At 44.1% G+C, this 25,132-nt stretch overlaps 1 protein-coding gene across 3 annotated transcripts in view; it reads right to left on the reverse strand.

Moving 5' to 3' along the window:
• The window catches only part of LOC115589466 (urea transporter 2), a 42,504-nt gene that overhangs the window by 1,998 nt on the left and 15,374 nt on the right, over positions 1-25,132 (reverse strand). For all 3 annotated transcript variants that reach the window (XM_030430318.1, XM_030430319.1, XM_030430321.1), the window contains 6 exons: positions 24,681-24,870; positions 23,956-24,084; positions 21,385-21,574; positions 13,589-13,736; positions 1,699-1,833; positions 412-461 (listed from right to left, as the gene is read on the reverse strand). In XM_030430318.1, the coding sequence (XP_030286178.1) occupies positions 412-461; positions 1,699-1,833; positions 13,589-13,736; positions 21,385-21,574; positions 23,956-24,084; positions 24,681-24,870 (842 nt within the window). The remainder of the gene's footprint in view (positions 1-411; positions 462-1,698; positions 1,834-13,588; positions 13,737-21,384; positions 21,575-23,955; positions 24,085-24,680; positions 24,871-25,132) is intronic.

Below are 25,132 nucleotides of genomic sequence, written 5' to 3' on the forward strand. Positions count from 1 at the left end.
GGCTAAGCAGTTGTTTTTGGTGTAAAGTTGTCTGAAGTTTTGTACAAAAATCACTTGCTGGAAAATTCATGTTTCATACTTTCTTTGGCAAAATGTGAACAATATCAGGGAGAGGAGGATCCGCTGTTTAAAATTCCTTTTACTGCTGGTTGAAGGATCAGTTAAAAATTTAACACCGCACTGTTGAACCACTGGGTGAATATTCTTTTTTTTTTGCCTTGCACAAAAGTCTTTCCTTCCTGGAAGAAGTGTAGCAAAAATATATATTTGGACTGGACTGGTCAAAAGTGCAGCACACTTCAAACTTTCAGCTCAGAGAGGTCTCTGCAATGATGCTTCACACGCACACACACACACACACACACACACACACACACACACACACACGTGGCTTGGAGTGTGTGCACTCACAGTTCCCAGCAGATTGCCCAGAGCGATGTCAGCATACGCCGAGAGGAAGGCTGCGAGCAGAGGAGAACAGATTAGACTAAATATATCCTCAACACACTGGAACAGAGTTTGGCTGCAGTCGGCCCTGACACGAGACACACCTGAAGCCCCAATTAAGGGCAATTTACCTAATGTGAGTAGATTGGCTCGCTGCCAAACTGGTCAGCGCTAATGTCCGTGGTGCTCCAGCGGCAATTTCAGATGTGTTGTTGGGAGCGAGATAGATTGGGGACATCATTTTGGCCCAGCCTAAAGGGATCAATCAAATCAAGCCTTCGATCACTAGATCCGACCCGAGACCTAACCCGGAGCATCAGAGCTTGACGACAGGAGCCGAGGCTCTGCCGTCTTTCCCCAGAATGTCTTGCTGCGCCTTTAAGACAGCATGATTCAGCATGTGATTTATTCTGCCGGAGAATCAGTTGGTGATTTACCGAGAGGAGAAGTGATGCAGTAAGCGACTTCTCAATCACTCAAAGGGCTCACAGGAATTATATAACCTTACAACAAGACGCCTCTCACACAGGCAGGTGTCACAGAGTTCCAGTGAGCCTCATATAAACCGTTTGTGGTTCGGTAACCAAGAAAACGAGCCCCGTTCATCGATTCAACTGCCTCTCTGACAAAGTTTCGTAGGACCAAAGGTCTCGTGAAAAGGGTCAGATGGACTGCAGACTGAAGTCTAAATGTAAATGAAAGCATGTCACCTAAAAGCTCTAATATTCCAGTGAAAACATAGAATGCAGACGAGTTAAAACAACCTGCTAAAAGGCTACATTTTAAGATTGTAGGATTGACAGAGACAATGAGAACGTCAGCATTTGTTTCAGCACCACGGACAGAGACAGATTTCGAGGCGGCACGTTTATTTCTGCTGTCCTCCAGTTGTTGAGGCTGGTAGTGACAAGAACAATGACAATCCTTTTACCCCAGGTCTGTGTGTTTTGACATCCCTGAAAAAATTGAGGTTAAAACTACTTAAAAAGATGAGTCATTTGAAAATGTGATCATTATTGTTCATGTGGTTCTTGTATTTCTGCCAAAAAAAACGGAATTAAAGAAGTTGAAAAAAAGTCAAGTTCGATCAAACAACTTTGAGACACAGAAAATTCATAAATTTACATTTATATACATAGACATATATTTTAATATAAGAACTTTTTTACAACTGTTGCACTTAAAGTATATAGGTAAGGCTTTCTGCCATCTGTGTTTGTGTGTGTGTGTGTGTGAGGGTGTGTGTGTTACCGCTGGCGATGGCAAAGAGGTGAGTCCTCCAGGTGAAGGTGAAGAAGAGTCCTCCGACAGCCATGCAGCCAAGAGCTCCATTAAACCCCAACAGGCCCGAGTACAGAGAATCATGACGCACCGCCACGGACAACCCTGCTCCACACACACACGCACACACGCACACACACACACGCACACACGCACAGCTGGAGTTAAATCTTTCATTGAGTCCCTGCTGTTGACATCTTGGAATCACACACCCAGAAATTGCTAATTTCACACGCACACATACACACATACACACACACACACACTGATTTCTGTCTGTTCAATCTGCTGTACTGGAATCGTCCATGTGAGGGCGCCGGACGCACACTGTTGGCTCTCAGCTCACATTTTAACTTGCGTGTAACCTGATTCAACCAAAACATCATTTGATTACAGGTCTGCCGACTGCTCCCATCAGTTTGGAGCCTTGCGTGTCAGTATTGACAGGAAATCATGTCCCGCTGAGGGCGAGCTGACATGTAGTTCATCCGCTCGGCCTCTCGTGTTTTGGAGTTTTCTCCTTTCAAAAAAAGACTTCCCGTGCTGAGCCGGTCGTCTTGTGACGGCGGTGGGGCAGGGTCGGGGAGAAGTGCTGACAGAGACGCTGCCCGTCTCCCCTCCAGTTTGTGAGTGACACAAACACAAACGGCTTTACGTCTTTTTACCGTAATGAGAGTGACGAGAAAAGGATACTTTTGGCGGGGATCAATCCCACAGGATGAAGGCTTACTTTACTGTCACGTGTTGCATGATACTACTCACTTTTACATTTCCAAAAATGAAGTTAAAAAAAACAACAAAAAAAACAACAAAACAAAAAAGCAGCTCCAGAATCAATGTGTTTTTCCAGTCCACCCAAGCGTCTCCGTGCTACTGCTGCAGGGTATTGATGTGGTGGGTGGACGAGCGCCAGGTCGGTGTCTCACCTCTGACTCACGTCCACGCTAAACAAACACTTCACCGTGTAACTGAAGCTATATGCAGGCTTGCACCGGGCGGACAAGCTGGCCCAGATAAATCTCAGTGAAGCCAGAAGCACTGACCTTTTCACTGCCGCTCTTCAGCAGCGGCTGCACTTTGTCGTTCAGCCCCCCCACGTGAGGCAGAATAACAATTAGAGTCAAACTGATATCAGAGGCACGAGGGACTGAGTTCAGCTGCAGAGGCCGGCGAGCTTCATTCAGAAGCAGCCAGTGGCACGGTGCTCTGCATCACATTGAAATAATTAGAGCCAGTAACGAGGTTTCGGACTTACGGAGGTTTCGCTGATAGGTGGAAGTGACAAAAGCGATGTCACGGTGTGCTGACACACCCTGGAGTTCCGCCCTGCGTCACTGCAGCAGAGTGCGAAGTTTAACCACCAGAGGTTTTGGGGAGCTGTTAGCTTTCCATCTACCTTTCCACGCAGACAATGTCACCAAAGGTTTCTGTCTTGGTGTGCAGTGGAAACAGACCGAGCAGATAAATCCTGAAGGACATGAAGGCAGAGGAAAACATCAGCTCTGTGTTTAGTACCGAGGAGACTGTCACCGTCCTTAAGCCGGCACGCGAAACCAACGGTGTCACATTTCCATCATGTTTTCCACAATTCTTTCATCAGTTTGAGGTTTGACTATCACTTTTTGAATTATGTCATCTTGTACTAGCACCATCTCTTTATCCTGAAGCGACCAGAACCAGTAATATGAAACCAATAAACAGAAATAGATGGATGGAAACAAGCACTGATTTGCATTTCCCTCTGCCAACTTTCTGGAGAATCAATTTAAATTTGCGCTAAATCGGGATGAAAACTCGACTAACGAGTTAAAATGTTAAAACGCCCGAAGTGAGGTTAAGAGTAAAAAAAAAAACCATCCCTTGGAGTGAACGTGCCCTCTCCTCCACCTCCTCCACCCTCACTGTGAGAGAAGTCAGAGGGACAGATGTGAGATGTGAGCGGCCGAGCTGAACTTTTTGTTTGCTTCGGAGTCTCTCGTTCTGGCACAGGATTAAATGCGGACAACGTTTAATATACACCACTGGCTACAGTCTTGGAAATGATCGGTTGAACCAACTCCTCCATTTTTAAGATATAAAATGCTACTAGGATCCCAAGTTCCCCTCACTTGATTGACTTCCTGCACAAAGTGTCATTCTTCCTGTTATGGATTACATAAAGAGGGGGATTTATATCAGGGAATGAATTGTATCTCACTTCGGGCAGCCATGGATTAAACATCGCACCATTTATTGCACTTTATATGTCTGACTGACTGTCTGCTCTAGCTGCACCAAACCAGAGGGGACGGCACCGCATCAGTGTGTGTCTGTATGTGTGTGTGTGTGTGTGTGTGTGTGTGTGTTCCAGTCCTGTAGCCCCACCCGGAGCAGCTGCCACTGCTCAGCTGTGGAAAGAAGCGAGCTTTCAAACCTCCCACCGTCTGTTTCATTGATATATATACGCTACTTATGTTCGTCCGAGCAAAAAAACCCCACAGCAGAAATATTGTACTTTTTTTTTTACCTTTCTGAATGAGGGCAATATCATAAAATATTACTGAACACTGTCTGTCTGTCTGCGCAGGAGAGTGCCCACCAGCGTATGCTGTAGCGGCAATATATTATTTACACACACGTGCACTAAGCTGAACGTGCCCCGGGGGGTGAAGAAGGGGGGAATTATCCTTTTTGCTCAGGAGCCTGGTCGCACTGTCCTATCACGAGATCTTTGGGAAATGTCGCGTTCAAAACTCTGGAACGCATAGCAGCTTAGCTGACAGTGCGCGGCCGCATAAAAAGACAATAAAGATAAAAAGATAAAACTGAAACAGTATACATGTGAATTATAATTCACGTTTCAGCCTCTCACTGCAGCTTAATCTTCCCTGGATTAATACTGCAAGCCCTATCCAAATAATTCCTCTGCAGTGACAGTAAATTTGGGAGGCTCTTCCTGCAGATAAATGGCCCTGGGGGGTGTGCTGTGATTGATCTCCTTCATTACCAGACAGGGTGGGCTGCAGTTTAGCAAACTGGTCCTGAGGCAGACTGACCACACCCCGGTGCTGCCTCCTCACTCCGTCTCTGCCGGGCCGTCCACTCCCTCCTTCCTCTCTCTCTCTGTCGGTTTTTTCCGCCCTCCTCGTCCTTAAACGCTCAGGCTCCCTCTGCACCCATCTTGTCTCATCCTCCCTTCCCCTCGCCTCCCCCAACTCTTCCTCCCCCCTCCGCCCTCGTTGCCTCCCCACATGAGGGTGTCGATAAAGACTAATGGCGATGTGGGAGGGAGACCCTAGGGGATCCTGCGTTTTTTACTGTGTGTTCTACAATGTGTGTGTATGTGTGTGTGAGTCACTCCCAGCGTGTTGCTGTCCATGCTAATCGAATGAGTCAGACAGCTTTTATCATATCAGACCCAATATCTCCTCTCCTCTTTTGCTTCCTGCATCGAACCACGGCGACTGTCTGCAATATAAATGGAGGATAGTGCAATAGGTTGGACTGAATGACTGAAATGGAGTGCACATAATGACTTGTTTTCCAGTATAATGGCCATCTTTGTATTTGGGCCTCTGCTCCTCAGTTAGCTGGTAGATCCACCGTTCTGCCCTTTGATGCCTTCGAGGGGAGAGCTGTGTGGATGCAGCTGAATGGATTGCTCTGTACGGGGGCTCGTTCGCTAACACTGTCCAGATATCAGCAGGGTGAGCTGTACTGGGAACAGTTTGCTGCTGTGCGGTGAAAAAAATTCATCCATTAGCATCTCTCCGGCTAGGAGCCTCCTTTCAGATGTTTTACAGGCCCGTTTCTACAATCCTCTTTATGCTTCTTATGCTTCTAATGTGTGCCACAAATTGTATGTGTGTACTTTATCCTCCTGGGATTACTCTTAGGTGAATTAATGTCTTTTCTCTTTTAAGAAGTGAAAGTCCTTGCTGTATAACACTTCTCACTACCATGCAGACAGTGGAGAGTCTCGAGTTGTGCTAGTGGCTATGTGAGGCTGCTGTAAGGCCCACTGGTGCCTTGAGCTAAAAGTTAGCATAATGTCAGCATGCCAACATGCTGCTGTTTAGAGTTTAGCCTGTTAGCATTAGCCTATCCTCATCAGAAAAAACAACCATATAGGTAGACTGTGAGAGCAACCTATTACAACCCCTATTTATGTTTCTTGTCCGGGGGCGACCTCTAGTGGCATAGTAATTATCACAGCAGCAAAGGAGGAAGTCTGTCGTGGTATTATTAAGAGTGTAAAATCTGCATAAGACGGTGGTTGGGGTTGGACGGTGGGGTCAAAAAAGCACAGAACTTTTCCCCAGTAGCTGTCCATGTCAACTGTGAGTTATTCTGACGTAGATCATGTAATTGAAATTATGCACATAATGCACGTCCTTTAGTAACATAGTTATTTTGAGCCAATCCACCATGTTTTCCCAAACCTAACCAGGTAGTTTTTGTGCCTGAACCTAACCAAGTAGTTTAACTGTCAAAACCTAACCAGGTTGTGTTAGTGCCTAAACATAACCAGGTAGCTTGAGAGTCTAAACCTAACCAAACTGCTAGGGTACAACAAAGGTCCAGCATGCCTGTTGCTGGTCCGCTGCGACAGTCATGATGTTGCTACAGTACTGGTGGTGATGCGTCATTTTCACAGTCACTGGTGATCAACCCATTCAGTCTCAGTCATTTAGGTATGAGTGTCATTAGTTTTGTCGGTAGTTGGTCACAATCCAAATTATTACACGTACTAGAATTTCGTTCTTGAATATGGTGCTAGACGAAATGCCAGGGGATCACTTAGGTAAGTGCGTTATTGTCTATGGACCATGGATGTCTGTGAGAAATCCCGACGATCCATCCAATCAACCGTTGAGATATTTCTATTTCGGCTCCTCCCTCTTGTCTTCAGTAGTTAGATATTATATAGCCGCTGTGATCGGGCTGGAAATGTGACACCCAGAGCTCTGGCTCAAGACTGTAATTATTATAATGTAATGTTGTGTTGTGACATTTCGTGAAGCACTGGTTATACATTAACATCCTCCCTTCTACAAATACCTTCTTCCTACACGGAGGAGAGCTGCCTGGTATTTTCTCCCTTCTCCTGTCATGTCGCACCAGAGATAGCAGATGGGAGATTTCTTACTTAAAAATACCTTTAATGTGTGGTTTATATATCGTCACCAAAAAGCTACTTAAAGAACTCGGAGTTAAGCGGTGAACTCTTGTTGACTTCTTCAGCTGCCTCACAGTCTCCTCCCTCCTCTATTTGATGCCGCTTCACAGAATCTCTACAATACTTCTCCTGTAACATGAATGGAGCAGGAGGTAGAGGCTCTGGCCTACATACAGCCCCTGATCCCCTCCTCTGGAAACCCCTTATGGGAATAGTTTACACCGCAGCGGCTTGAGTGACAGCTCTAAAAACGGCCTCGCTCTCAACTTCATGTCTCTATCCACTCTCAGTCTGACCCATGCTACGGTATCTATCCTTCTTTCTCGCAGACATTAAGAGGTGATGATTAGCAGGCTGATTACTCATGTGGAGACACTGTGATTTTTCCATCCTGTCGTCAGGGATCCACACATCTCTGAACATCTGCTGCCTGCCTGCCTTTGGTCTCTCACCCCACATACATCCTTGAAAAACATGATTAAGCTGATTAACATCAGCACCAAAGGTGGGAATGAATAAGACAGTGACGGCAGCAGCGAAACTTAAGTCGAAAGCTATTTTGGTAGTGATGAATGGACTGAGGGGGGTCGTGATGATGATGATGGGATAATGACGATGATGACAGAGGAGGTGAGAATGGAGCTAGAGATGAAGAGTTGGTGGATATGGAAGGAAACCGATGGAGATAATGACTAGGTGAGCTGCGGCGAGTCTCATCAATCTGCGTGCAATTAACACAACTTGACCCTTTCAAACGCGCGCGGGTGATTCGCCACTCGAAGCAGAATGTCCACAGGTGACCTTTATCGTCATGACGACAAAACGCCGACGCATAACCGTCGGAGTGTCAAAACTGCTTTTTAAGGTAAGGTTCAAGAAAAGATCACGACTCAATTGAGTCACATTACGTTCGTTACCTTATGGAAGTAAGTCAACACTGTAACCTCCACCCTCCTTGGACTTTCACACTCTTTATTCTACGTCAGCTAACATTTTTTAAGCCCTTTCTTGGCCTCATCTGACCCCCACAAAAGTTAATCCGGAGACTTGATCGCCTGCACACAAAAATGGACTTTAGAGTATGCTGCATGTAAATTTCAGGTCTAAAGTTGTGTCCTTTGTACGCAGATTGATGCGACTGGGCTGGGTCATCAGCTGTAGCCAGCTAGTGTGAGCTAATGCTAATGCTAATGCTAAGATTAGCTTGACTTTGATCTGACTTTTTAATGTTCCCTGCTGTTTTGTTTTAAAACAAGAGGCTGTCAAAAGCTCTTAGAAGACATGACTACAGTCCACACTACAGTCAGCCATGTCACAGTTTAACGGACACTTTTATCAGCGAGACAGGTGATGGTAATGACACCTTGCGCGCACCCACCCGCCCACCCACACACATTTCGTAGGGATGATTAAGGCGGATGAGCGCTGGGGAGAATGATAAAAGTGAAAGGAGTGATGAGAGGAGCCCTGAAAGGATTAAAAGAGATAGAGGCGGAAATAAAAAAGAAGCAACAAGAGCTATTCACGGAGGGGAGGTGAGAGAGGGGAAGAAAGACAGAGCCGAGGGCGAAAAACTTTGTCGACTGAAGTGCGGAGACGATTGTGTCGATTCAATGCACAAAAGCCCACACGCACATTTTCAGGCCTCTTGATCATTTCGGAGACACCGCTTTTCTTCTCCGGTGCCTTCATTAGCATCTTTCTCATCCGTTGCCTCTCTCTGGCACTATTTCCCGTCCTTCACTCAATTTATGCCCCCTGATTTTTTTTCCCCCCCTCATCCCTTTTCTCTCATCTCCATCTCCGCCTGACACTTTCTTCTGTGCCTCCTGACGCCGATCCTTCTTTTCCCCCCTCTGGGTCTCTGTCAGGCAGGATTAAGTTTTGGAATTTGACCTTGCGGCACTTATTCACACTCTCATCCCTCTCACCGCGCGCTGCCGCTTCATTTGTTTCTGGGTGCGGGTGTGTGCACGTGAAGTAACATTTATGCGGGGGAAGGCGGCTCATCAGGTTATAGTAGAATTTACATTAAGCCTATATTGTGCTCATGAAAAACAGCAGTAATGATTGTACTAAATGGGTACTTATACTATTTCGTCACATTCTTACAAACAATACAACAAAACACACTTAGTGTGTGGTTACAAAGTACACAATTAAAACAAATAATAAAGTTAGTTATAGTAGTATTAAATTGAGAATAATCACAGAGGTAAAAAGACAAGAAGAAAAAACATAATAATGGAATTATAGGGTATGGAGAGATTTAAACAACGCGACATGGGCTTTAAAATGTATGTGGGAGCGGAACTTTTTCTCATAGTCAACAAATCCCATAAAAGGTTCATCTCCCAGTACATTTGTCTTTCCCCACTGCACTATCCATGTCCCCAAGCCCATTTATTCCTATGGAAGACAAAGATCTTTTTCTTTTCTTTCTTTTCTTCTTTTGAATGTCACAATTATTTACAGTAGTTTGATTTAGAGAAAGCCATCGTCAAATAGTGTTGGGGATTATTTTAGGATGCGGATTAATACATGCTTTGATGCTCCAAGTATTTAAACAGACTGTATACTGTTGGGATAGTTGTGACGTCACATCCTTACAGAACTCCTGGCTGCTTGAAACCACAGTTACCGGTCAACGCTTGCCCTGACTGCGTTCCTCCTTGGATTGAGCGCTTTGATAATTCCTGGGTATTTATAAAGCACTGAGGCGTGCTTTGTGATAAAAACCGGGGACCTCAAACTTTGGCTGAAGAAGACAGAATAAACAAATGGCAACAAACAGAGGCCCTGATTGCTGGGGATGCTCTTACGCGTTGTAACCGCTCCACAGTCTCATTACAGTCACATCTCTCCGACTGCCTTCCTGTCCACACTGCTGTTTGTATCGCAGCAGTGTGTGCGCATGTGTCCGCGTGTTACTGCGAGTGTGTATGTACGGGCACGCTCCAGCTCGGCTGTTTGTTACAGTATGACTCATAGCTGCAAATAACACACACATCCACACACACACACACACACACGGACACACACAGAAAGAAGTATTTTAGGACACTGTATTGTACTCGCAGCAGCAGACGGAAGCAGGGGGCTGTCTTTTGAAAATTCTAGCATTTCTCATTCTCTCTCCCTGGCTCGAGTCACAGCGAGGCAAACGTAAAAGGCAAACACAGCTACAGGCCTGTGCGTTTGTGTATAAGCCAGCGATAATCAATGCCCCGGCTAATTGTCGTGAGTGTTTTGGAGCGGCTGCCCACAGGCCGCTGCTCCGGAGCCGTTTTTTTTTTTTTTTTTTTTACAGTTTCATACTCGTATGCGCGGCTGACATTCTGCCTTATTGCCAGAGGGGTCCATAAAATGTACCCGACTTTAACCTCGTTAAATCCACTGTAATTCAACATTAGCCATGCAGGGAGCTCCGCCTGCCATCTATTTCAGGTCCTGACCGCTGGTTTAATAAATGGAAGGTTTATAGTGCCACCGAAGGCAAAGGTTAATGACACGGCACTGTGCGATCGGCACACGTGTTTGGTGATTTGTGCCACTGTGATGGCAGAACATATAGTCAGTTAAAGCAACAATTGTGGCACCTTTGTTCTCATTATATTGCCTTCTATATATCTTATATCTTGGATCATTTGTGATACATTTGATAAAGACAGGCTTCAGATAGTTGCCCCATTTATGTGGAATTGATAGGGCAATTAAGGTCTCACTGATTTTAGGTGTGACTGTTCTACATAACATGGCTATTCTCTTTATACCTACGCCAAGGATATCTTAGAATACATGAATTTATAATGGCAGGCTGTTGTCTACATAAATGTACACACAGAGTACATATTTTACATATTTATACGTATTTCTATTCCGTTTTATACGCACACCATGGATATTTTAGAATGTATTTTGTCGTGCTTTTGTCTGTCTTGTATGTTATTGCATCTCTGTCGGTACCATTCTCATACGTTTTTTTATTGTATAATTGTATCTGGATTCACGTCTCACTTGTGACTTTGACCTTCTGATGAAATCAAGTATAAGCTATACACAGGGCTACTGTGGCTCAGGGGTAGAGCTAGGCATCTTGTTATCGGAGTCCCAGTTCCTTCTCACACACACACATACACGTCTGAAAAGTGTAAAATGACAAGAAAGTGCAGGTTAGCTAACACGTGCAGCACTAGCCATTTTGTAAACACAATTAAGAGAAAAACACCGTCAACTTTTCATGGAAAAGGACGTGCTCGGCCGTTTGGGAGATATATGCTTTAAAATATAACTTAAACCACCTCTTAGCATTAAAATTAAAGTAATTATTAAGAAACAATGGCGGAGCTCATAGCTCATGCACCTACCAGGGGGACAGCGAGGTCCGACTGCTGCTACCTAGGGGTGGGCAGATCGATCCAAATATCGATAGTATCGATACCGAGGTGAGTATTGGTATCGGATCGATACCAGCGTGATGAGATCGATATTTTTGTTGTAGTTTCTCTTCTATAAACTCAGCAAATCACTTGTATTTCTTCCCAGAGTTTGTGTGAGCGCAGCGCTCCTCTTCACCTCTCTCACTCTGCTCACTCAGGTTCACTGTAACTGTAACTCAAAAATATATACTTATATTAAGATATATAACCTCAAGAATATAATAACCCTTTTGTGTATCTGTTGAAGGAACATTAGTATTATTGTATAGTACTATTTAGGCTACATGCAGGTTAGAGATTTAATATGTTAAATAAAGTACAAAATCATTAATTGATCAGGAATTTTCAAGTAAAAAGTATCGGTATCGGTATTGGTATCGGCAATACTGGCCCTGTATTTACTTGGTATCGGATCGATACCAAAATTTGCAGTATCGCCCACCCCTACTGCTACCCCTCGGGGTGCACGACCCTAAGCCACAGGGTTGCTGCATTTAATTACCATAGGACAAACAAGTTTCTGTGTTGTGTGATGAGTTTTAATGGCAAGTGGAATCACACTCCTTCTTAACTCCGTTACACTAGCATCTTGTTATTGGAAGGTTGCTGGTTCGATTCCCCTGGTCTGTATGTCAAAGTTTCCCTGGGCAATATACTGAGCCCTAAATTGCTCCTGATGTGCTGGTCGCCAGCTTGTATGGCAGCCGACGCCATCAGTGTATGAATGTATGAAATACTGTAAGTCGCTTTAGACAAAAGTGTCTTCTAAATGTATATAGTGCTGCGGCCATATTTGGGTTTTTACATATCTCACAAGCCCGCGTGGGTTTCATCCAGGCGCTCTGGTTTTCTTCCGCAGTGAAAAAACATGCAGGTTAGGTTAATTACGTGACCCTGATTGTTTGTCTCAGACTGGCACCCTGCCTCCGGCCCAAAGACAGCTGGTGCGGGCTCTTGCCCCCTGCAAGCGGCTGAAGATAATGAACGAGTTTTCAAGTTGGGGAACTCACAAGAGACTGATTAAAAGACAGAATGAGAGCGCCTCTGTGGCTTAAAGGTTGAGAAAGAGATAGTTCGACTTGGGAGCCTTATTGCATGCAATTGCATTTCTCTCCCCCTGTTTCCTGTTGTCTCTCTGCTGTCTATTATAAAAGCACTGAAATGCCCCCGACACTACTCTTTGTTTGATGCCTCCTGCGTGGTGAACACAAACGTCTTTTAGAACTCCCCGCCCACACTTCGTATCACAGGCCCTCTGTTATGAATGTTGTCTCCGAGCCCGGGCCGCGATCACCCCGAATGATAACACTAGAGGAGCCACGGAGGACAGTATTACACAACTGCTTTCACACACTGTGTAGTACTCCTCCTCCTCCGTGACTTGTAAAGTGACATTTATGTGTGAAGTTTGGGAGTTTCCCTGTAAGCAATAATACCCAACATGGGGTGTGATACAGCGAGATGCTGGCACTGAAAGTGTGTGGTAGAGACACTGTAATCAATCTGAAACTCCGACCTTGATTGGTTCCACCAAATGAACAGCAGCCGTCGCCCACTGAGCAAAACATATCCAAAAGACGTCCATTCAGCATTCACAGGACATCTGTCGAGGAGCCAGGACTGAAGTGTTTAAGATGTCTTTTTAAATGTTCACTTTTGATGTCCAAGTGAGACCAAAGGGAAACGTCCTGTGGTTTAAAATTAGAAGACTTGACTTTGGACTCACTTCAGCAAAAGTTTCATTTCAGATTCCTAATTTCATTTTGGATAACTACTAGCATATGTTAACATGCTTTAATGCTAAAAAAACCCCCAAAACCTAATTTTTTCCTTCTGTCCAGTGCAGCAGCACCTTACTCACCCCCCCTGTTTTAGCTCCTGTCTCTTTAAGGCCCTTCCTCCTGAATATTCAGTCTATTCTCATTGGTCAGCTCGCACACGCCTGAGCAACAGAAGTTTTTTTTTTCTTCCTTACGTACTAAATTAGCTGCTAGGCACAAATATGTGACACGGTGACACAGTATGATGTCACAAAGCAAGAGAATTAAAGGCGGGACTATTGATGAGGCGTTTCAGGAGGGGCGTTATCTGTGGGAGAGAGGAGCTTCTGTCTTCTAAACTTTCTAAATCTTTTATATGTACAAGAACCTACACAACACACTGAAGGAAAGGGAAAATAAAAGAAAGCCAACAATATCTCAACTTAACTCACTCTCCAACTATCCGCCCAGAATGACACACAATCTCAAAGACGGAGACTCACCGGCCAGCGTACCGACCGCCGATCCCAGCAGAGCGTGGACGGCCAGCAGGGGGGAGTAGAGCAGAACAGCTCCCACGATGAGGAGGGAGGGCCCCAGGGCTCCGCAGGCGAAGATCTGACCCACACCGAGAAAGATGCCACGCGTTACCTGGAGAACAGGGAACAAGCAGAGGAGGATTTCACTTTTAGAGTCTAAAATTCCTTTAACAGGATCAATCACAAAAAAACATCACGACAAAATATGTGGAATCATTTCAACTGCTCTCTTCCCAGTCAGCCACTCTTTTCTTCGACCAGTCAAACACACACACACACACACACATGCACACACACATGCACACACAAGGACACACACACACACACACGCTGCTTTTCCGACACTCAGTGAGAAGTGAAGAGTTTCCATGGCGACGTGACGGCTGCACATTTCCGTAGCTCGTATTTACAAATCATAAATGGTCTTTAATGATTTTGCTGCTCTTTGTGCGCGCACGTTCCTGTGTGTGAACATATGCGCGAGCATGCACGTGTGTGTGTGTGTGTGTTTGTGCGCAGAAAAGATTGAATACGCTGCCTTGGCGCTGCAGCCGGAGAGCCAACCACAGCAGAGTGAAAGCTGAAGACATTAAATATAAATAGGAACGACGTCATCGCCATCTCCGGAGAGAACCAGAGGAGAGTTGAGAGGAGGAGAGACAGAAGGAGGAAATGGAGATGGGCAGAAGAAAAAGGAAGGAGGAGAGCGATGAAGCACAAAAACAAGGGATGAAAAGGGGGGGAAATAGAAAAAGAGGAGGAGGAGAGAGAGGAGAAGTGAAGGAGGGGATGAGATTGTAACTGTAACAACAAAATACATGACTTTACTTAGCTGTCCTTGAACATCTGGTTACATATGATAGTTGTTTACTGTCGAATTATAAGGAAGGAGAACGAAGGAGGATGAAAAAGGACAGAGGCGATGAAAGTGGGAGAAGGAGGAAGGAGATTTGCATAGCAGAGAGAGTGAGAGAGAGAGAGAGAGAGGGATGGAGACTCGGAGAGAAGAAAGGCAGAGAGATGAAAAGGAGGATTTAGAGGTTTCAGATCTCCCAAGTACCAAACCAAAGGGAATTTATGAAATGAGGGGCAGCATTTATAAAGTGAGAGACAGGCAGATGGAGGCGGACAGAGGGGGGGGGGGGGAAAACGATCTGAGTGGAATATTAAAAAGACAGGATAATTGATTGAAGGAGAGAGGTGAAAAGGAGGGAAAAAATTGAAAGAGAGAGAGGAGAGAGAGGAATAAGAGACCGAAACTTGTGGAAAGTCACAATTTAGTGCGAGGTACGTACTGTGCCACAGGGTGTGATGCTTGTTAATGGAATCATGTGTAAATCTTGACTCTACATTCAGGACGCCTAACAACGCTGAGAGGGTTTAGGCGGCGTGGCTAATCTAGTTTTCACAGTCAGTTCGCAGATCGTCGCGTGCAGCGACACACAGCATCTTTTCCCACTGAAAGGTGGTTTACTGGCTCCGTGCGGTAAACGCTGTGTGCCAAATAAAACCGACAAATTTCAGATCAGCGTGGACTCTATCAGAGAGTTTCATAACTAAGCTGCTCTTTTACAGGCTTAATTAAGTATCCCCTTCTTTTTCAGTGTGGCGTTCAAGAGGGTTTTTGTTTGGAAGATAGAATCAAGCAAGGTCAAATCAAAGACAGAGATGAATGTGTGTTCAGCCATAAGAGTGTGAAGTGGGCATACAAAATAAGCTTTTAAATGATTACCTTTTATTTTACCTTTGCAGAGATATCTACTGAAGTCAGCATGCTAACCAGCTAGCCTCAGCACATCCCGCTCCAAAGCTGCTAAAGGTCACAACGCCAGCACTCCACTGCTCCCAGCGCCCAGCCCGGACCACTACATGCACGGCTAACTAGCTAACAGCAGCGACAGGTAGCAGCAGTTAGCTGTTACTCTGGTAATATGATGACCGCCATTTGTTTGGAGTATGACTTCAGAAGCCGACCAGTTCTTACATATTGCACCTTCAAGTTCAATATTCACTTCCAGGCCTGAAGGTCACGTGTTTCTCTTTGGACTTTCATTCTGTTAAATGGTGTGCTGCTATCAACGGCTGGTCGCTAACTTGTCTGTTTGTCGTTTGGTGCCGTGCTGCTGTTGTATAGTTGGTTTAATAGATCTTTTCATCTGAAAGTGGATTTGATGACAGAAAAACAGTAACGTTGTGGGCCATAAAACCGAAATACTGAATAAAAGGGTGCTGAATTGAGGGGAAAATTATGAAAATATTGATTGGCGCAGCTTTTAAAGGGTGCCTTTAAAATTATTTAAATTTTTTTTTTTTTTTCCAATTGTACTTACAGGTCTTGGGGAGTACTGCTTCAAATATGAAAAAACGTATAAAAAAGCTGTTTACAGCTCCAGAGGAAGTTAAATTGCCTCCGGTGATGTCACTCAGTGGCAAAATTGCATTATGGGTAATGTAGGCGCCATGTTTGAAAGACAGTCATTCCTATACTATAACACTGTTGTTGTACTTATAATCCGCACGTACTCTCAAACTGTAAGTCAATACATATATCCAATCCTAACAAGTAATCTTTCTGTACATTCATTACATTTGGAGGAAGATATGAGCTAGTCTGATTCGGATCACACAATCTCTTCTGCCTGTTCTCAAACAAAAGTGTGCCGATTAAAATCCAGTCACTCCTCAAGCATCCGAGTGCCAGCTGGCTCAGGGAGATCAAAAGCCGACTGCAGCAGCTGTGAGTCCTGATTCCTTTTGCCAAAGTTTAGCGGGAAGCAGCTCAAGGCGACTGCGTTTCATTTAAATTCAGTGGTCGACAGGAACTGTAAATTTTCTTTACAAGGTGTGCCGCGTAACAGTTTGCATTCTAATCAGGTGGACATTGAGGAGCAGATAAATTCAGGCCGAAAGGTTTTGTGGTTGTTGTTTTTCTTCTCCCTGTCTGTACAAAGGTTTTCTATCAGACTCCGTGTATACTTCCTGGAAACCTGACGGACTCTCATACTGTTCAAACCTGCACTGCGTGTCCATTATCGCGCAGAGTCTCAGTCCACACAGTAACAGAACATAATATGATCACTTTACTGCGAATGCGGCAGTTTACAGCATGCCCCTAGTTTCAATTATCACAAATTGTTAATTAAAACAGTTTTGGCTGATTATAATTTCCGAACGGGAGCTCCACCGGCGACTGTTGCTAAGTAACTGGTGAGTCATAGCTGGCTGATCTTATATATATTGTGCTCCTATCAGTGAGACCGCGCTGCAACACACAGAGGATTGATCTTGCAATCGCTTTAAAATCTTCATCTTCATCATCGTATGCTGTCACGTCTAACAGTTCCCTCTGAGACTACTAATGAGCTGCACCTGTTCTTGTGATCATGCGGCTCGATGGGCAGCCTCTGTTCAAATATCACTGAAAATGTTACTCTGAGAGATGGGCTCAGAGATGCAATGCTGAAGAGGGCGATGCAAAGTGTTGTTTTCTTCCCACCGGAGCGGGGGAAAGTGCTGCAAAATCAAAGGAGAATAATATATCATAGAAATACATACCGTAATTACTTATTGTTAATAATTCAAATTAATTAAATTAATTCAAACAAATAATAAATAAATAAATACATATAGTGAATAAAATGATTTGCCACATTCAAGCCAATTAAAAAAATAGTTTTTACGCTGTTATCTGACAAGATTTCAAGATGCAGAATAAGATCATCAGTGTGTTCCCAGCTCTGTCTCACAGTAGAACCTGGGTTTGGTCACGATTTCACGACTCTCCTCTCTCCACATTTTAATTGCTACAGGTAGACGGCTACAGGCACATCAGTGGCTGAGCAACATCAACAACAACATGCGTAATCTTGGCTCTCCAACAGGGGTGAAAAAGTAACTGAGTGCATTTACTCAACCATGGCTGCAGGAACTACGGGCACAGATGGGGCTGTAGCACCCATTAAAACGAGGCTGAACATATGCCGAATTTACAATAAGGCCCGAACAATTAAGAGTTTGTCAGAAAAGGCACTTTGCAAAGTGTATAAAGCTCCTCCTCACTCAGCAACTCACAAAATGGAATGATTTTATAAGGGAGTCTGGGGAATTTGTTGTTGATTGTCGCTGTTGAGGTCGCTTTGACCCATAAACTTGCAGCATCCCTGTAATCAACAACTGTACGTAATGTATAATTTAGAGCTACTTGTACTGTTCTCCATTTTATGCTACTTTATACTTCTCCTCCACTGTGTTTTAGAGGCAAATACTGTACTTTTTACTTCACTACATGTCTTTAATAACATTATTTACTGGTTACTATTTTCAAGGTTTTCCCCACAGCATATATGCTTAGTTTATAGAATATGTTCCATTGCTATCTATTTAAAGACCTGATGCTTTCATAAAGCTTAGAGTTAAGTAGAAGTAGGGTTAGCATTAAAATTAAGCTGTAGTATCAAAAGAAAAATTACTCATTGTGGCCCAGAATTTACACTGTCAGTGTGACATTATATTATTAGATAATTATAGGTTATGCATGACTGTGTAAGCGGCGTTTTATTTTGCGGCTGGTATAAAAATCGGCCAGTTGTAGACCCACTGTTGTAATATTACAACGTTACCTTTAGCCACCCTAAAAAAACAATCTGTTACATTTTATCTTGTTTTTTACCACATTTACATAGTCATTGGGTCCTATTGTTTAGTCTCACGATGCTATTGGATAGTACATTTGTTTATAAGTTCCGCCTCATGGCCATGAACTCACACAACCTCTCATGGTTTCCTTCGGACAACATTGCTTTGTTTCATTGGACTAAATTCATCAGATTCAAGTAAGTAAAATGTCTTTTATATTTTTTTTGGTTGCTATTACAATGTCTAGAACATGTACATATGTAGTTTTTGTAGAATAGATTCATCAAGTTATATTTAGAGCTTGTTACATATTTGTTGTAATATTACAACGTTGGGTGAGTGTGGTAGTCAAAATAGCAGGCTTGTTGCAGTGGGAACAAACAGGTTGTATTCCCTCCACTACACCACTGCCTGAAACAGAGTGTTTTTTTATACATGGAAAGTATATATACTACCCTTGGGTTCAATTTTGACTGATTAAAAGTTTATCTCTAAAAAAATGTAGTTAATTTGATCAGACTGACCTAAAATTCCACAACTTTGTCCACAAAGAGGATATCAACAGACATTCAGTTCTGGGAAAGGTGAACATTTTCCTGAATGTGGATGTGTGGATGTAAGTGGGGGTATGCATGTTTTCCTTTTAGTATGATAATTAGAGGGCATTACAAGCAGTATTGTCATTTCAAGGCAGTATTGTGTGACTTAATGGCTGGTGATTGGGATGCACATTTCTTTTAGCATGATAAGTAGAGAGCATAGGCTGAGTCATTTACATTTACATTTAGGGCATTTAGCAGATGCTTTTGTCCAAAGTGACTTACAATAAGCAGACAGCATTGTCTGCCTGGAAAACATTGGGGAATTCACTATGTGGGAACAACCAGGCAGGTGCGCCTGCCCAACTGTGACCTTGAAGACGAGAAGAGCTTGAAGAAAAAGGGGAGAGGAAGCGATGACGTCAGAGTGGAGGGGAATCACAACATCTGTGCTGTCAAATGGTCTGACAACAGGGCCATCACACTTGTGTCATCCTTTGCTGGACCTGAACCTGTGCAGAAGATTCAACGCTGGGACAAAGCCAGCCGAACCTACACTGAAGTTGAGAGGCCTTACATTGTTGGTGTCAACAACAAGTACATGGGAGTTGTGGATTTGTTGGACTCATTTACAGCCAAATAGAGGTCCCCCATCAAATCCCGTCGCTGGTACATGTACATCTTCTGGCACACCATCATCCTCTCTCAAGATGTCTAGCAAAGAGACAATGAACAGGAGACAGTTTCAGGCACAGCCAGCATCCTCTCTCATCCTGGTGAACACGGCGCTCCAAACTCCAAAGAGAGGACGACCATCTTCAGGCCAAGGGAGCCCAGCAACAGTGACATCAGGAAGCCCTCTGACTCCTCAGAAGAGACCATCCAAAAGAAGGGCACACTTCCATTGGATGTACGCAAGGACCTAGTTGCGCATTTCCCAGTGAAGACAGGGAGAGGAAGATGCAGACACTGCACTAAAGGATAACATGCAATGCAGAAAGTGTGATGTTCACCTTTGCTTTTCAGAGGACAAGAACTGTTTTTGGGACTTTCACTATGAATGAAAGTCAGCCATGAAAAGGAAGAAAAGGAATGAAGAAGTCACTAGAAAAAGCTATTTAATAAAAAAAAAAAAAAATTCTTCATAAAAATATGAATGTGTGATTATTATTAATGTTATATACCTTTATGGGGCTAAGTAAGCAATCAACTCTGCAAATGAATCCTTAGTTGTTCTGAATTGTTGTTCAGAGAACATGACTACACATACAGAAATTCTGCTCCCACCTAAGCCCAACGTTGCAATATTACAACATTTCTCTAAAAACGTACATAAACATTTTTTTTTCAAAAACTCTTTCATTTCTGCATCAGAGGCCTCCTACAACAACATCTGAAGGGTCAAAAACATTTTTTTTAGGTTTTTCTATATTTGGGTCTTACAGGGTTAAGTCATATTTGTACACATTTTTAAAGTCTTTTTCTTCTAGTAGAGTAATTTTATCCAGGGGTATTGCCATTTCGACTGCAGTAAGATATCCAAATACTTCTTCCACCACCGTTGTTCAATCAACACTGTATTTTTTTTTTAATCATGAGAGGAAAATAGATAAAAAAAAAAAAAAAACATTTATAATTCTGCATGGCAAAAAGGATAAATTCAGGGATGTATGCAACCTTATGACTTGTTGCACGCATGATTTAGAATCTGCGAAAGATGAATACGATTCATCAATTTCAAAGTTATATCACTGTCGTTATTATGTACTATATTATTTAATTGCATCTTATCTGTCTTTCTGTCTCTGAGTCTGCTGTTTGGGCGTGGTGCTCCCTCTCTGACTCTCCTGGCTCTCTGCTGAGTGTGCCCACCCGCTGATCATCCTCTCATCAACCCAGCGGTATTTCTGCCCCGGCTCGCCCTCCACCGTTTGCTCGGCTCGTTTGCTCAGCTTCAGTGGTAGTCAGAGTTTGTCTCTCCAGTGTAGTGTGAATCTGAGTAACATCCCTTGTGTTGATTCCTTGTTAATATTCATTGTCCTTTCTCGTGAGTCATACTGGTTCATCTCCTGCCTGCCAGCCTGCCAACCCCCAAGGTAACTCCAGCCCAGTGACGCGCACAGACTTTTTGAAGGGCAGGGACGAAAAAAAGGGCACTTTAGCACGCGTTTTGGCTCCCAAGAGGGCACTTTAGCGTGTGTTTTTGCCACCCAAGAGGAATGTTTATCATGTTTTAACCAGCCAAGGTGGCAGTTTGGCAAGCGTTTTGGCTCTCAAGAGGGCACTTTAGCGCACGTTTTGGCTCCCAGGAGGGCACTTTATCACGCGTTTTGGCTCCCAAGAGGGCCCTTTAGCACACGCTTTGGCTCCCAGGAGGGCACTTTATCACGTGTTTTGGCTCCCAAGAGGGCACTTTAGCGCGCGTTTTTCAAGAATTGGGCCATGGGGGTGCATGCATGGCCCCTGCCCGACTCTGCCATCCATCATGGCCCTCTTTGTCTTGATTGGTGGAATTCCCTGTTACTGAGTGCAATCACTCCAGAACTATACTTAAGTGCAACATTAAAAGTTGTTGGACAGCCTCACCTCGACTGTAACGAGCTCGGTGTCATTGGGCTCCAGCAACCCCGGTGGCATCACCGCGTGGTGCGGGAAGTACGGGTTGTTAGGGCCGGTGCAGAGGAGGTAGAGGAGGATGGTGATGTTGAAGGGAAACACAGACACAGGCAGGTCCCAGCGGTCCAACAGGGAGGACAGACCGCTGTACAGAAAGACACTGCAGAGAGTGGAGGTGCTGATCACTTTTTAGAAAAAAAAGCATTATATACACATCATAACATCTGCATCTTAGAGAGCACCCCTTCCATTTCCATGGGGCGTTGTGGTGAGTGGAGGGCCGCTGGTATATTTTCTTCAGCTTTCAGTCTGGAAACGTGTGCAAAAGGTTTAAATATTTGCAATATTCACTGGAGTGATTCTACTGTTCCTTACAATCGCTCTCATAGCTGTGGCAGAAAAATCTGCAAAAAACCATAAAATTAAGATTAAATCAGGAGGCTAAATATAATACATTTTACAATCAGGGCAACAGCTGATGACTATTTATATCATTAGCTTGTCTATTCATTAGTTGTATAGATTCAATGTGTTTCCAGAAAGGTAAAAGGTAAAAAAACAGTGGAACAACCTGTAATAATAGGTTAACTATCATATATGATAGAAATGAATCTTCCCACTTTTTTTAACAAGATATGATGTGTGAATTATATTTGGATGGATTGAAAATCTGTTAGATGGTGATTCAAATGTCAGTGATAAGATAAAGCGATAGAGTTTAGACATTCTCTAGTCCAGATGAGGATCATTACTTTTTTCGTCACTGGATGGGGCAAACAGATGCACCGGGATCCGACAGTGACTCGAGTTCTCGCACAGACTCGGGGGGTGTTTGGGACCGGACAGAGGGTAATGATGTTATTTTATCATGCTGTGATAGAGATTGTGTTACATTATGGAATTTCAGCTCGGTTTGGAGAAACATCAGCTCAAATCAAAAAAATCGACAGACTGGTCCTAGGCTAGGAAAGATATCGCTGAGCCTGCCCATCCTCTGCATTCACAACGCGCACTGCTCCCATCAGGTAGATCCGAAAGGGATGCAATTAAATGCAGGAACAGATCCCTGAATGGGTATAAAAGGGCTTTCATTCCTCTGTCAGTCAATCTGCTCTGAGGTTATGAAACAAGGGCCTTTGTGCATGTATTGCACTTGTGTCTGCACTTGTCTGTTAGGCATTATAGTGTATGTACTGTATTTATTAGCAGGCAGTGTTCCATGTACTTGAATGGCAATACTGCACTTCTCTCTGATATGCACTTTTATTATACAACACAAACTACCTTCGGGACGAATGAAGTAATGTTGAACCTTGATTCTTTAGGATAAACCATTCAAGTAATTTGAAAGTGCTACGGGTCTTAGTACAAAACAGACGTCAAAGAAACACTTGAGTGAGGTGCTTCAAGTGCACCCTTCTGTTTCTGGAGTGTTCCTATTGTCCCGAATGGTAGAAAAAGCTCAGGGAGTTGGGGAAGTTAACTAGGACTACATCTGCAAAACCACGTAGCTAGCCTTCAGTCCTTGAAGCCCTCATCAGGAATGAATAATGGGATCATCGTTGCCCCTCGTGGCTGAAAGGGGGGGGGAAAAAAACAAAACCCTACAACTCATTTTCTCACCGACCATCAAGTACCAGCTGGTGTTTTCCTGCCTCCGGCCTCAGGAGACTGCCCATACAGCTTGGTGGACCGGAGTGAGAAAAGAAGACACTGCCCCAGAAAACTTACTCTAAAATCTTATGTCAAGGTGAGATTTATGCTTTAACGACAGCATGTATCACATTTGCTTGCGAGACTTCAAGGATGAAGGCAAACTGATTATTTTGTCAAATATAGGGCTGCCTGGGTTAACCTCCCCAGCTTGGATAAGGAGCAGAGCGCAGCCAGTTCCCAAAGCGGTCCTGTGGGAGCGACGCGGTCACCACGCAGTGACCAGATTGGAGGAGTTGTGGGGCACCGGCCTATTGACCCCATTCACATGGCGGCTGTGATGCAGGTTGGATGAACATAGATAATCGGACAAATTGTTGATCATTTCAACACTTTCTGGTTGAGTTAGGAACTGAAAAGTTATCGGACGATGAACACCTGGAGGGAAATTGTGCCGTTTTGAGGTGAAACTACATACATGATAACCCATCAGCTAACTTTAGCATTCAACCGCGTGTCCAAGACATGTGTTGACATTTTAGAAATCATTTATGCCTTTCTCATAACACATTAACTAGGAAGTGGTCGAATGCTTACATAAGCTGTTGCCCAACAGAAGCTCATGGGTCAACACATATGGTGTTTTACCTTGTTTTACCCCCATGTCCTTTTGGATTTTAACTATCCATTGTCTTTTCAGTTGCTGATCAATCTGGAAGCAGTGAAATGGTAACGACTTGTCGGATTCCCTATTCTTGTAAAAGTTGGCTTGCAGTCTGAAACACAGCAGTACCACAGTTGATCTTCCCAACCTAAGCATGATGTATGCCGTGTGAATATGGTCAACTGAGCTACAGTACGAATGGCATATGCGTGTGTGTGTCTTACCATGTAGCCGACCCCAAGCAGGCGGGCAGTACCAGCCACCAGTACCAGTCTCCAGCCGAGCTGAACACTCCCATCAGCAGAGACACCAACATGCCGTTGAAACCGTGCAGACCTCCTGACACCTCAGCGCTACACGCACGCACACAGGACAGGAGGATTCACACGTCAATTACTTTCCATTTTCGAAACAAAAGAGGACAACATTTCTGTAATGAGGTGATGTGCGGTACGACCGTAAGAATGATCAATCACACATTAGCGAAGCTTTTTAGGGCTCCACATCAAACAAACTCTTCTGGTGTTTTGATTAGCAGAGGCTCCCAGTCGACGCTAAATGTATTCAACGTGTCAGATTTAAAAACATTGGGGGCCCCAGTTCAGCGGGATCTATTTTAAAACATTAAAACAAGGTTGTATAGTAGCATATTACACTGTGCGAGGCATAAATATTGGGACATTAACTAAAGGGGCAACTAGTACTAGGCAGTGGGGGCGGGTGAGCGCAGGGCCATCAGTCATGGAGCTGTTATTCTCATGAATTTTAAGTAGAGCCCTCCATCAACTTTAGTCATAAGGTCGAGCAAATCATAGGCTTGTGTTGCAGGGTCGCTTCCCAAGCACCAGAAATCTTTACCAGGACATTTGCCTGCCGCGTAACCCCCAGATTGTCATACATGTCGTCGTAAATGTGAACTTTTTTGAGCTTGTTCGTGTCTGTTTTCCACCTGTCCTGCCCCATGATTACAGCTGTAAGCGTAGAGGCCAGTACTCCCAGAGTTCCCAGCAGGCCCTGCCAGGGGGAAGCCCAGTACAGCGCAGCCAAGATGAGAGCACCGCTCAGCGGGTTGTTGGCTAGTATCACCCTGGTCACCCCTCTCAGTCCCGACACCACCAGCTGCAGCACAAACAACTTGTCTGAGGACACACAAAGTAAACATTTCACACATTTTCCTTGGCAGCGTTTCCCCCCCAGGACCTCTCTGGGATAGAAATATTTCCATCCCACTTCTCGCAAACATAGTAAACAAGGACCTAAAGAGGGCAAAGCGCAGAACAAAACATGTTTCTATGTTCAATTTCTTAAAGCAAAGACAGGCTTTTATATAAAAAAAAGATAGGAGTTTGATGATGTTGGAGGAAGAGTGCAACTGTGGGAGTAGTGTGAGGATGTGATGAT

The sequence above is a fragment of the Sparus aurata genome, chromosome 10 (assembly GCF_900880675.1).
Source record: "Sparus aurata chromosome 10, fSpaAur1.1, whole genome shotgun sequence".
NCBI lineage: Eukaryota > Metazoa > Chordata > Actinopteri > Spariformes > Sparidae > Sparus > Sparus aurata.